General features: G+C 39.7%; 1 protein-coding gene across 1 annotated transcript in view; it reads right to left on the reverse strand.

Annotated features, from left to right (window-relative positions):
* Positions 1–14,555, reverse strand: part of LOC124595138 (piwi-like protein Ago3) — a 198,525-nt gene that overhangs the window by 110,298 nt on the left and 73,672 nt on the right. The window contains exons 7-8 of the mRNA XM_047133737.1: positions 13,350–13,463; positions 3,181–3,346 (exon numbers count right to left, since the gene is read on the reverse strand). Coding sequence (XP_046989693.1) covers positions 3,181–3,346; positions 13,350–13,463 — 280 coding nt within the window. The remainder of the gene's footprint in view (positions 1–3,180; positions 3,347–13,349; positions 13,464–14,555) is intronic.

Here is a 14,555-nt window from a genome sequence, read left to right on the forward strand (position 1 = left end):
CCCGCAACTGCTCAAATGAATCAAATGTAAACAGCTGTCATGCCACACTCATCGGAGGCAATTTGTTGTTAGGAAGCACTGCATATTCTTCCTAAAGCCTTTGACACACTTTGGTTGGCAGACGCTTGTATGAGCACTGTGTTTTGTTGTATATGGCGCAATTCCTTTGCCGCTGAAGTTTTATTTTCGTTTTTCTTCCTCTTGTTAATGTTTTGTTGCTGCAATATTATCCTGCAGACGTGGAATACAGTAATATCCTTTGTTGGAGTATTGGTTCTTACCAGTTAAAATAACAAAAATTTAACTGGTAACTAAAACAAGGAAAAGTTCCCGGACGACAAAATTCCCAGGTTTTTCCCGGATGTCCCGGGTCGTATACACCCTGTGTTAGTTTTCTTGCCTTGTTTTCTGAGCTCTGATTAAGTCTATGTAGCTGCGGCGTGCGATATAGCTGGCATTTCCGTGTGATATGCTATGGAAGAGATCAGGGCATTTCTGTTAAAGTGCAAGAAAAGTGACTTTAGTCCATTTACACGGGATGGACTTTTGCTGTAAGGTCACAGGCTAAGAATATTTGAGGAATTGTGTGCGTGAGAGAAAGTAGCGCTCAATATTAAGCTCTATTCCATGCCGAATAACTGATAATAGGATTTGTGGGCTACACGAAGGGACGTTAAATTGAATATAAGAACAGAATTGGGCACTTAGCTCTGTGAAAGTAAAAGCACACAAAGTTTGAATGACTGTATCGAAGTCTAGTAATGGACCATAGTCCCCGCGATAGTATGTCCGAGTGCCAAATTATACAAATCACGGACATTTTAGTTGCCATAATTGCTGTGAATAATAGTAGGATCAACCCTCCTTTTTTCTATATACAAAACACATCATTCATGATCATTTAATTATTATTACGTGTTGTTAGAAAAAATTAAAGTGATTTCCACAATAGTGTGTGTATTAGTCAACAATAATCACAGGCAAGCGGCAAACACTATCTCTGGATGGTGAAAGGTTTGATTATAAATATTACGTAGTGTAAATTGTGACTTAAAAGTTATTTAACACTTAATTTCCAATAGGACAGAAATAATACAAAATCAGAAACAGTGTGGATAAGTAGTACCGTTGGAAATAGGAAGTTGAAATAACAACTAACATCCAAAGACGTTATTAACTATCTAGTCTTCGGTAACGCAGCAACAAATGAAGAGTGATCCACTGTGCAAAAAGTCAACATTACTTATTATTAAGAAAACCCAAAATTTAGTCGCCATTACAGTGAAAATGTCTGTGGCTGCTCCATCTGCTGTGTAGATAAAGTGAAAAGTCAGGCATATGAAGTAAATGATAACATCAATATCTTATGTCTGATAAGTCGACGACAGCAGTTCAATGGAGGGCGGCTACAATGATTGGCGGGATAGTACAGGAAGGGGGGGGGGGGGGGGGAGAGAGAGAGAGAGAGAGAGAGAGAGAGAGAGAGAGAGAGAGAGAGAGAGAGAGAGAGAGGGGGGGGGGGGGGGGACGACTAAATGTGCAGACAGAGGACTGAATGCAAAATGCCAACAGTCCAATATTATGGATTTCATGGATTTTGAAGGTCACTTTGATTTTGTACACTAAGATTTTTTTTTTTTTTTTTTTAATGGCTTTGCAATCTAATAATAAAAATGATAAAGTGTTATTTAAAAAACTGCTTAGAAACTAAAGTGCATGTTTTAGTCCATAGTGTCTTATAGTTCGTAAAGTGAGGTAGGTGACTTGTGTGCACAGATGTACTGCCAACCCCCTCCACTGACCTACCCAGGCCTCACTGCTTCCATGCCATGACACATTGCTGCTGTTTTCTGTGCCAAAGGTGGATATACTGGCTAGTACGTATGTGGTCATAATGTTCTGGCTGATCAGTATATTCAACATTTGTATAAATAGTGGCACTTTCCTTCCATGAGTTATTCTGGCTATGTGCTGCTGTTCGTAATTAATATATTTTGGACTTGACTAGACACAATTTGATAATATCTTCCATTCTAAAGCAGTTCATTGTATTGACAAGGTGTGAACACTTATTTACAATTTAAAAATTTCTTTTTGACTTACATTTCGTATGGTAATTCTTATGTTATCATTACAGCAATATGAGATTATGTTTTCATTAGTGAAATTTGAGGCGCGAAACATATAGCTATACTCACGAAACAATTAACAAAGAAAAACAAAACCAGCTAGCAATATAATGAACACTGTTTTAAAAAATAATGCAAAGTTTTGTAACGGTAGAAATTATTACTTCTGTTGTCTTCTAAACCAATCATATTGTCTCCATGGTTGTCTATATTTTGTACAGCTACCAAACTGTATAAGCAATTCTTTCCTCTCTCATCTGCACCAGAATGTTCTTTCCTCATTATTCCATTTCTGCACTATTTTCCAGTATACGAGCTGATACTGCTGGGACAACATTCTCTAATGGTATTATGTTGGGAGACTAGCAAGTACACTGTACAGTCCTAGATTCACAGGACCATTAAATAAATAAATAAATAAATACTTAAATAAATAGTACTTACCTTCAAGATGTGCATTCCTTATTACCGCCACCAACAACACTTAAAAGAGGAAAATAATACTCCCTTGGGAAGACCTGCCTTGCCCTCGCAGCAAGTGGTTCCCATTCAACCTGAATTTACAAAATCTTACCCAACTAAATCCTCTACCCTCTTTGAAGAAAGAACATACAGTTTGAAAGCTAGGATTATTATTCTATACTTCCCAGTATTTATATCAGCAGTACTAAGAATAGAGCTAACCTTACAATCTTTCTGCAACAGCAACGATTTTCAGAACTGAATTTTCCATTTGATCCATTGATAGAACATCTGTGCAGGTAAGCTTTGCACACTAGCCAATTCTATTGAGCAATGTCGTGATCACTCTCCCAGTAAAATACAAATATCTATAGCACACAGAGGTAAATATTAGAATGAATGCTATAGTGTGCATGAACACATTATTAAAATTAACTTTACAAAGAGTAACACTTTTCAAACTACCAATCTATATACCCCATTATAATTTATTCCTCATACTAAAAATAATAACAGTAGTTTACATGCCCTCCACAAAAATAAAATTAGGTGACACTACAAAATGCTCTGCAAAGTAATTGTTTCATACCGTATCACCACTGGTTGTGTCAAATGTGTCACGTGGGCTTCTGTTCCATGCTATGTCATCAACTCGATAAATTTTGTTGTTGTATCGAGTCAGGACTGAAGCACCTATTACTGTTTTCATAATATGCTCCTTAAAAGCAGTTGGATTCCGAGTTGATATATCTGCACTGGAAAGAACATGTAATTACAAGCAGAATATATAACTACAGAGTTTTTATACTACATCTCTGACATGCACTGCATTATAGTAAAATTACACACGTGAAAAGCTATAATAATAAAAAAATTGTAGAGGGACATCAAGGTTTGACAATGGAAAGCAGTGGTGTACACTGCAGTAATTATTGGGTGGTGAAAAGGCATTGCACAGGCTAAACCATCCTCACTTTCAGCTAAGGAGATGCAGTTACTTTCTTTTGGAATGTTTTATAGCAACAATTTTTAATACAAAGCATTCACAAAGATGTTTACAATACTGGATGGATATACAGTTTGAATTGTATTTGTTGTTCGGGTTAGCTATGCACATGCTTTGGAATTTTTTTGTGAAGGAATTAAACATCCACAAATCTGCATAAAAGCATGATACTTTAACACCTTCCCATCATCGAACACTGCACAGTTAGAGCATACCCGGAGAGGGGGTGGGGGTGGAGGTGGGGGGGTGTTAACTAATACTAGTTTCATGGTGAATGACAAAATAGTTTTTAGGATTCATCACAAATACCTCAAGGTACAATAGTTACTGGTCAACATCCTTTACATGTTCTAGCTTTCTGCAAATTTCTGCTGCGCTCCCCTAACCCTTGCTGCACAGTGACGAATATTGTAAAGGAAACAATGACAAGACACAATCAGAGCATTGTCGGGGAATGGTGAGAAGTACAGTAAGAAAAAAAGGTGTGAAAAAACTGAATGTAAAACATGATAACAAGTAATTTTAAAATTGTTCTGCAGCAATGGAAAACCTTGATTTACGTAAACAATTTCAGTGGAAAAAAGGTGACAAAATGAGAATAATCACACATTACTTTCAAAGTATGCATGTGATAAAAAGCAAAATAAATCAATTTATCCAAAAGTGACCTGTACATGAAATCAAATCTAGACGAAAAGAAAACCCAGCAATGTCACATGCACTTTCTTCTGACAACCTGAATCCTCCAAAAACAAGAAGTTGGATTTTTCACATTTCCTTAGTGTGACTGATTAACAGCATGCTGCCAGGTGTTCTGTTGAGTTGTCTGAACATCCAGAAGCACATCATTAACTAAGGAGTTTGTCTTTTGTCGCACAATACTACCTGAGCTTGAAATGCAAAACTAACTTCTTCATCGAAGTTAAAATGCTCTTTGAAGTCAATAGTTGGAACAAGGCCTCATCTAATTCATTCTTCTCCCCATAAAATCTGCAACAGCTTTTTATCACCCTCCAAAGATCTGCAATAGCCTTCTCAAACCCTACATGGTGCTTGCTCGAGGATTCATATCACCAAGAAATACCACTCCAAAACTTGGCCTCACAATCCTCTTACAACCAACTCTTGCTGCACCAATAATATACCAGGTTTCCAATCAGTCTTCAGCATTTTATATCGATAGAACTACCACCAAGGTATCAGTGCAGGTGAATGGAGTCAATCTTTCTGGTGGAAACCTGTTACATGTGCAATAGCAGCTACAAACAGCTACACAGTGATTTCCTAAGGTGAAACGACTGAGAAAGATTTCCGAACAAAAGGACAAACTAAGCTAGTCAAGAGCGCAGTGCAAAATTTTTTAAGCAGCTTATATAAGACTATTTCCTTGCAGCTTCAAATGTAAATTGTGAACACGTTTTATTTTATCAACCCTGAAGAACACATCGAGCAATCACAGGGCATCAATCAATAGGTTTGTGACTTTATTTATAGTTATGAGGGTCACCTTTTTAATATTTTACAAATTACCAGTAGATGATGCTATTGGAACATGACATTACTATGATACTTTTTAATGTTATTTCCTATAGATAAACAAAGGCAGATCAGCAACTGCAGCAGTAGTTTGTTTAAAGAATCAATTTGGTGAAGAAAGTTAAGCTCTTCACGTGCAGGTTTTTTTTGTTGGCGATATTTTACAATTTCCTTAAAGACTTAACTAAAAAACGCCGCCTCGAATCACTCCAGGCAGCATTCGGCATTAACCTTCACAAAATACTGTTTGCAAGTGGTTTGCAGAGTTTCATTGTTGTCCGTCAGCACTGACTTCCTTGAAGGTCAATCACTACTAAGTGAACAGAGCAGCCAATGAGACACCCACATTTCTCTGGCACCCTAGTTTCTGACAAGGAAGACCTTAGCTGAATTTGAAAAAAATGTCTGTTGATCCACAAAAGAAACTGTCTGTAGTCACTGATGAACTAGAGCTTACAATTGGGAGAACACCAATGACCTGTTCATCCCCATAACCACTACGAGAAAATTGGTGTGCAAGCAACTGTGGCTGGCGCCAATAGAAGCTGTCATGCAGTATGTGGACTACCAGCTGCTGGATGTCTCAGTTCACATTTTGGTTTACAAAATGTATGGACTGGATAGCAAGATCATAGTGAACATGGCGTAAGGACAAAAGTCATTAACACACAATCTGAACTGATAGACATAATGTGACACCTTACAAGAAACAAGGATGACTCACCTTAGTTTGTTGTTCATTTGTTTTTTATGTATCAGTTTCCTCAACTATTTTACTCCATTATATTACTATCTTCCAAGTTTTTTTTTTAATGTATATTCAAATTTCAGTCTAATGGGTACTGACATACTACATTAACAAAAATCACCTTAATTTACCTTTACAATTCCTCAATTTTCATTTTCCTCACTACTATTGTCTACTACTTTAACTGTGTTTCAATACTGAATGGATATGAATTGCTTCAAGCATCACAAGTGAATTTATGCTTTCGTTTGGTATACATTTACTAGCATCATCACAGATTTCCAATGTATTCTTCCTGAATCCTATCGTCAGTTTTATGTACATCTTTCCCTTCACAACTTTTCAATTGTTGCTTATGATGACATGGAATTTATAATCCCTCCTTGTTGAGAACTACTATTCACCAATGAACCATTTCACTTTTTTTAAACACTTTCCCTTAGCCAGTCCATTTTCATCCAACCCTACAATCATGACAGCTGAAACCACTGCAGAATGTCTACCTTAGTGCTACCAGCCTTTGCGTTCCTTGTGGCTAGTAGCAATAGCGCATTTCAAACCCCACGTGGCTACAAAGGGACATACCTTTGAGCTGTGTGTTGCTCACACCAATTTAAACCTGTTGACAGCTGACTGACAGGTTTTAAGACTTGTTTCCCATCACATTTCAAAGTTATTCTCCTCTTACAAATGTGACTCTAACCGAATACCACTAAGCTTCTACGAGCTGATTGTATAACCCATCATGGAGGTGGAGTGAGTGCGTGTGTTCTTTCTGATCTAAAACCAAATACAACAAGTACATCTATACAAATGATCACAGAGAAGCAGAGTTCTTGTTTCTCAAAATAGATTTATCTATTCAGAAATTCTTCAATTCAAGCAAATCTCCAAATCATCCTTCGAATCAGCTTTGTCCTTCATAATCTCAGAGTATGAGCATGTATCATAATTGTCTTGGGACACTGTTCATGATGTTTTATTTTTAATGTACTCAGTGCAGACCAGCAGAAAAAATCTCACTTAGTAACATATAAAAATTTAGAAGCTTAACTATCATGAAAGTCTCTCCGGGTTTGCTGCCAGATCCTAAAATCAACTTGACTCGATATTTTGGCGATCCAACTGTTCGCCATCTGCAGGAAATGCTGCTTCTGCTGATGAGTCCCGCTGAGAACTGACGCAAGATTGCAATTTGACGTCCTATATAGGCCACCGTTCAGTACACGGCGCATGCGTCGCCCATCACGGTTTCTGCCTTACAAAACAGGGAGGTGGCACCGCCCTTAGTGAAACACTGCTGGCAACGATATATCGCAATCGAGGTCGCACCGAAGAACGGTCAGTTTTGATGCGAGATAATACAGGATTCCACGTTTTGCTAAGAGGAAACCCATTGTCTCTGTTGATTAAATTATCAGCCAACCTAATTTCAATCGCCTCTTTATAGACACTATTCCAAAAACCGGAAATGTTGGCAATCACAACAGTTTCCCCGAATTTCATTTTGTGTCCCTCATTTAGGCAGTGTTCTGCTACGGCCAATTTTTCCGGCTATTGTAGCCTCGTGTGACGGCGATGTTCCACACACCTGTCATGCACTGTGCGAATAGAACGGCCAACGTAAGCTTTCCCACATTGACACTGGATTTTGTACACCCCGGGTTTCCTAATTTCGCCAGATTTATTCATTTTATTAATAGTAAGAGAGTTAACAGGATTAAGGAACATGAAGCCAAGCACTTTTAAGAGAACACATTTGTTTTACCCGTAGACAGCTGGATACTGTTTCCAAAGATTTATTTTATTTTCATTTGAACTTGTCCTCGCAGTTTTCAAGGGATGATTGGCAGTGGGTTGATGATTCTACGTGGGCGCTATTAGATTGGACACATAGGAGCGCCGTTACCAGACAATCCTCGAAATTTGAATGGCTTCTTTCTCGTTCTACAGCATCAAAAGTGGATAAACGTCGGCGTACTGTGATTAATCTCTCTAACAAGGTGTTGGATGGGCCATAGTGTCGATATTGGAGAAAGGTTTAAATTTTTCGCCCACTCCCAAGAGACTTCCTATCACAGAGTTCATATGCTCTGTAGAACAAGCAGTACACAGCCTACCCGAGGATCAAGCAGAGGAAATAAGGCAAGAAGTGTCGCACACATTACGTCGGGCTCGACCACCGCAGGATAACATCTCTTCCGCAGAGAGAGCAGCCATTCGTTCCCTTAAGAATGATGACGAAGTAGTAGTTTTACCAGCTGACAAGGGGAATGCCACGGCTGTAATGACATGGAATGATTATGTCCTAAAAATGGATTCACTTCTCAACGACCCGGCGTACAGAAGACTATCTAATGACCCCACAGAAAGGATCAAACGCAAGACACTTTCACTGTTGAAAAAGAGTTCGTTGTCAGATGATTTACGTAAGAAACTTCATCCTGGTGCTGCCGTTCCGCCTAGGTTTTATGGTCTGCCTAAGTTGCATAAGGAAGGGGCTCTATTGTTAGTAATTTGGGTGCACCCACTTATAACCTGGCAAAGTACTTATCATCTGCCCTCAGTCCATTTTTTGGCAAGTGTGAGCACCATATATCCAGTTTGGTGGATTTTATTCGACGATTGGGATCTTTGAAGTTGAGTCCTTCAGATCTGTTAGTGAGTTTCGATGTGGTATCCCTATTTACACGAGTTCCTCTGGAAGAGTCCCTTAGCTTGATCAGTGAAAAACTGGATGAAGAGCTGGTGAAGCTTTGTTGTCATGTGCTGACCTCCACGTATTTTTTATTTAATGGTAACATTTTTTAACAGAATGATGGAGTGGCTATGGGTAGTCCTTTGTCACCCATAGTCGTCAATTTATTTATAGAGGGCTTCGAGGCCATGGCACTGAGGACTTCAGCTTTGCAACCAACGTGCTTCTGGAGATACGTGGACGATACCTTCTTCGTCTGGCCGCGTGGATGTGATGCTCGTAACAGATTTTTGGACCACTTCAACTGTCTTCATCCCCGAATCAAATTTACTATGGAGGTTGAAAATGATGGGATGCTTCCATTTTTAGACGTAATGGTTTATAAAAAACCAGATGGAACTTTGGGACACAGTGTTCACCGAAAGCCGACACACACAGATTGGTATCTGCACCCTAAGAGTTTTCATCCACCACACCAACGTAGTGGCGTCCTTAGGACTTTGGTACGGAGAGCATATGCCATTTCCGACGCAGACAGCTTAACCCAAGAACTTGAGCATTTGATGACTGTTTTTAAGGAAAATGGATACACCGAGAAACAGATTCGTCGGGCTATGGAATTTGGACCATCTCTGGAGGCGTACGAAGAGGAACATAGGTCTTTTCTTCCTTGTTCTGGAGGCTTATCGTTTAAGATTGGACGAATTTTAAGGAATTTTAACATTAAGAGTGTGTTCCGTCCACCTTCTAAGATTAGGGCTCTTCTCAGCTCTGTGAAGGATGATTTGGGACTTAGGAAACCCGGGGTGTACAAAATCCCGTGTCAATGTGGGAAAGCTTACATTGGCTGTTCTATTCGCACAGTGCATGACAGGTGTGTGGAACACTGCCTAAATGAGGGACACAAAATGAAATTCGAGGAAACTGTTGTGATTGTCAACATTTCCGGTTTTTGGAATAGTGTCTATAAAGAGGCGACTGAAATTAGGTTGGCTGATAATTTAATCAACAGAGACAATGGGTTTCCTCTTAGCAAAACGTGGAATCCTGTATTATCTCGCATCAAAACTGACCGTTCTTCGGTGCGGCCTTGATTGCGATATATTGTTGCCAGCAGTGTTTCACTAAGGGTGGCGCCACCTCCCTGTTTTGTAAGGCAGAAACCGTGATGGGCAGCGCATGCGCCATGTACTGAACGGTGGCCTATATAGGACGTCGAATTGCAATCTTGCGTCAGTTCTCAGCGGGACTCATCAGCAGAAGCAGCATTTCCGGAAGATGGCGAACAGCTGGATCGCCGAAATATCGAGTCAAGTTGATTTTACCAAGTACACAGGAAGTTATGAAAGAAAAGAAAAGCAAAACATGCACAACCATCAAAATCAGGCAAGCCCAGTCTTTTTTATGCAGCTTGTTGAATCCTGCAGCACTGCAGAAAAAAACTGCACAACTTCAGCACAGGAAAGGCAAACTCTGGTACTATTTTTCAAGCCTCTACTTTTCTCAACAGCACTCAAATCTCAAGTCACAATAAATTATCAACCGCAAGATAGTATATTCTCAACACAGATGGATTTTCATGAAACATGTTTCTAGACACAATACAGAACACACTTACGAGAATCTTTTCAGGGGCAATACGTAATGATGGAATGAACACAGGTATGATTAGATATGTTGTCAACACAATTGTTCCAGTTCCTTGACACAACGCCAACCTTTGTTAGTGGCACACGTCCTTTTGATTACAAACAAAACTTAATTCAACCAATATCCAAGAATGACAACCCAAAGTCACCAGGTGACAGACTGATCACCATATTATCTGCAGTACCTAAACTCTTTGAGTGCAGTGTCAGTAAACAGTTGACAAATTACTAACATCCCTGATAAGCACCAATCACACTTCCAAAAACAACGCAATACATCAACTGAATTAGTAATCTGGGTGCAAAACATGAAACCTGTGTGGACAGAAGAATTTAGAACAATCTTCTCTAATTAATGTGCTCCATACAAACTGAAAATGTGGCACTTGAGACACACTATTTGACCATATCATTTTATTGTTGGCTGATACACTTTCTGGATTGACCTTATTATGTAGTGTTTGAAGTTCCTTAGCCTGTAACAAGCGTGTTCTCTTCTTGCTCTGAAGTAGTATGTGCACAGCACTTTCATTTTAAATTTATACAATTTAAAGTCACTGTCCACTTTCTGATGTTGATTCAATGTCTTGTTACTCTTACCTTATTGTTTATTCTTCACAACACAGAATGCTACAAAACTGCAGTTGACTGCCTTGGAACTGCTTTTGTTCCCATACTGTTCCATAAGTGCCTACACAAGAACCAAGAAAAATGAAAGAAAAACTTTTTCTGCTATAAATAGTTTCTCAAAATAGTCATTTTTAATCAAATTTATGTACTTTTACATGCATTCAAATTAATCTGATGATAGTTCAATAGAACATTTTTGGAAGGATTGGACAGCTTCTTGATATTGACTTATGATGACAGTGATGATGATGATGATGATGGATCTGGGGCACTCAACAGCAAGGTAACCAACACCTTATGAAGTGTCAGCATCCCATTTGCTTGGGAGAACGAAAGTCGTACCCACAGGCAGATTTGCTTACAATGCAAGTCCACCAAGCAATTATAAAAAAATCGCCGTCAGGATGCACGAAATTATTACACTGAAAACCGATTAATAAAAATCGCCAAACTGCCTGGGTAAGCTAGCCATCCAGAGCTTGCTGACTTTCCCTACAATAGCACTCTATGAATGGGGCCAACAGTTCACAAATTTTCAAAACTCATATTACACTGGTGTCGGTGTCAGTGAGGACGGTGGGCTTATCTCCAGCCAAACTGAGAATTACTCTAATGGAAATACATAAAATGCATGTAGCTGAAGCACATTAAACTAAAAGCAGCCCACCACATACTTCACAGAGTGGTGGATCCAACATAGATATCAATATCCTCATCAACAGTAATATCTCCACCAGAAAGGGAGCGAGCTTGCTGATAGGATGGCTTAGCTGCCACTGTCTTTGATTTTGAATTACTTTTTATGTGACTTTTTCCTAAATTATGGGAAGAGTAGGTAACATGGGTAGTGGAGATGGCTTACTGGGCCCCTGATGGTTTCTGTGGTTCCAAATCCAGCAGCCACTAAATCATCTGTTGGAAGATCTGCTACTTCCTCCTTGTTAAGTGCAATCCTTCTCTATCCCTATCCACCTCAATCTGCCCAGGTAACTGTTCTCAATAATCAGTCCTGCTGCTACTGCGAGAGTATAGGAAGATAGCAAGAACTCGAAAGCTTGTGCAAATACTGTTTCTTGTTAAGTGTTTCTGTGTGCCAAGCAAAGTGCCACTTTAAGTGAGTGGGAGCCTTTCCCTTATTTTAAGAAATAAACGGAGTTATTCAGGTGGTAAATGAAGCAAATAAGAGCAACAATACACCCATTCCACATTTTTCTGAGTATCAAGTAATCAATTGTTTGACTTGCTATGTGATAGCTGTCACTGTCATCAAGAATGGTGCAAGGTTGTCAGTTGTTTTTTCCTGATTTCTCTGATGGCTTCTATTAAACAAATTGTTGTATATCAGTCAGCATTAACTGTTCTTCCATCCTTTAAGAACACTGCCATGCTATGTCAAGTGTAATCAGAAAAATGAGTTGATGTTTTCAATTTATCCTGGACAGCCCCTCCCCCCAAACAGTTGACTGCTGCCAAGTTTCCAGTTCACACAAATATTTCCAAAGTTCATCTCCTGTTACGAATTTTGCATTTCCAGGGTACAAAAATTTTTTTGTGTTTACTTAACTCTTGCTGACACCAGCCTGTTCTTTAGCTTCTTCCAAAATATGCAGATCCATTAGCAAAACATTTTTTTCATAGTTAAATGTTCGTGGATAACTCAACAAGCTTCCTTATTCAATATGCCTAAGGATGCATTTATCTCATAGTAAGTCACATGTTGATGTTTTTTTGGAATGACAACCAATTCTGGTCTAGCTTTATGAAATTCACTACCTACAGAAGCATGAGAATGACAACATTCTGTAAACCAGATGTAAGTAGTCCTTTCTGTGGAAAAATGGCTACCAAAAGTTGAGTGAATCAATACGGCACACTTGTTGAGTCAGGCCCTGACAAAAAATCATAGAACTTCATTCAATGAAAACCTTCAATTTTTCCCCAACACTATTCCTTCAATTACTCACTTTAAACAAACTACTCTGACATTATTTTAATGACACACCTCAGTAGCGCATCTGGAGGGAGTTCATAAAAACTTAAAAGGCAATCCAGAATGAGATTTTCACTCTGCAGCGGAGTGTGCGCTGATATGAAACTTCCTGGCAGATTAAAACTGCGTGCCCGACCGAGACTCGAACACAGGACCTTTGCCTTTCGCGGGCAAGTGCTCTACCATCTGAGCTGGCAGAAGTAAAGCTGTGAGGACCGGGCGTGAGTCGTGCTTCGGTAGCTCAGATGGTAGAGCACTTGCCCACGAAAGGCTAAGGTCCCGAGTTCGAGTCTCGGTCGGGCACACAGTTTTAATCTGCCAGGAAGTTTCTTTAAAGGCAATTCTCTTACTGTAATATTTTGCATATGCAGCTATTTATTTCAATTTAAATGAACATACCTGTACTCAATACCTCCTACAAAGTACAATGCTACTCAAGTTACTTGGTAATTTAAAATTTAACTTGATTCTTGTCTCTGTCTTTACAGGAAGACAACTTACATTACATCCAAAACAGTCTGTGTTCTCAGTACTCGGTGCGATGTATCGCAGCACAACTGTATACCTCCCTCATATTCATCTATGGCCGTCACGTAGCCTGGCCAAACCTCCAGTCTGAAAGAAATAAATATATGTTGTTGCAAAATGCAGAGTTGCAATATCTATACAAGAAAGCACAATGGTAACAGAACAATTTATCTAACTGAGCAGCTCAAATATTACCAATTTGTTCTTCTGGACTACTAATAAACACATTGTTTTACTTCATGTAAATAATACATAAAACATACCAGCAGCATATCTGTAACACATTCAGGAAAGGAAAGCAGGATGAAGTATGTGTGTGTTCATAGACTTTCCTGGCGAATATGCTGTTCGAAAGTTTCTTAACCGTGCAGCTGAATTTAACGTGGCATAAGTGATCAGGTTGCTCTTGCTGACCGACACACACACACACACACACACACACACACACACACACACACACACATATATATATATATATATATAATCAAATTCAATCCACCATGGATGATGATGATTTGGGTTGAGGGGGCGCTCAACATCGTGGTCATCAGCACCCTGATGAAAAGTCATCATGAAATCTAATGGGTGGGGGACGAAGGCTGTCCCCACGTACGGAGCGGTTTGTAACGTGCTAAAGTCTGCCGCCCTTCCCCACCAATTCAGGGATGAGGCCTGACAGTTCACAAAATTTCACAACTCGTAACACTGGTATCGGTATCTGCGAGGATGGTGCACAGATCTCCAGTGAGACCAAGGGCTGCCCTAATATCAGTATACAGGACAAACGTAGCCACAATATGCTGAACTGAAGGCGGCACACCACAAACTTCACAGAATGGTGGATCCTGCTGCCGGAGGAGGAAACCATGTGTGAAAGGGCTATGCCCGATGTGCAGTCTAGTAAGCAATATCTCCTTCCAGCGGCGAGGCTGACATGAAGTCTGCCAAGCTTTTGTGGTCGATTTGAGCGACCGTAGTTTGTTGTCTGACACCTGCAACCATTCAGTCTCCCACTGACGCATGATGCATCTGTCAGAAAGTGAGACAATGGTGTGCAACGGGATGGGACATTGATGGACAGCACCATCCCAACATGCTTCCTTGGCAACTTTGTCAGCCATGTCGTTACCCTGTATCCCAGTGGCCAGGTACCCAGCAAAAGATCATCTCCTTGCCACG

Source organism: Schistocerca americana, chromosome 2 (assembly GCF_021461395.2).
Source record: "Schistocerca americana isolate TAMUIC-IGC-003095 chromosome 2, iqSchAmer2.1, whole genome shotgun sequence".
Taxonomy (NCBI): Eukaryota; Metazoa; Arthropoda; class Insecta; order Orthoptera; family Acrididae; genus Schistocerca; species Schistocerca americana.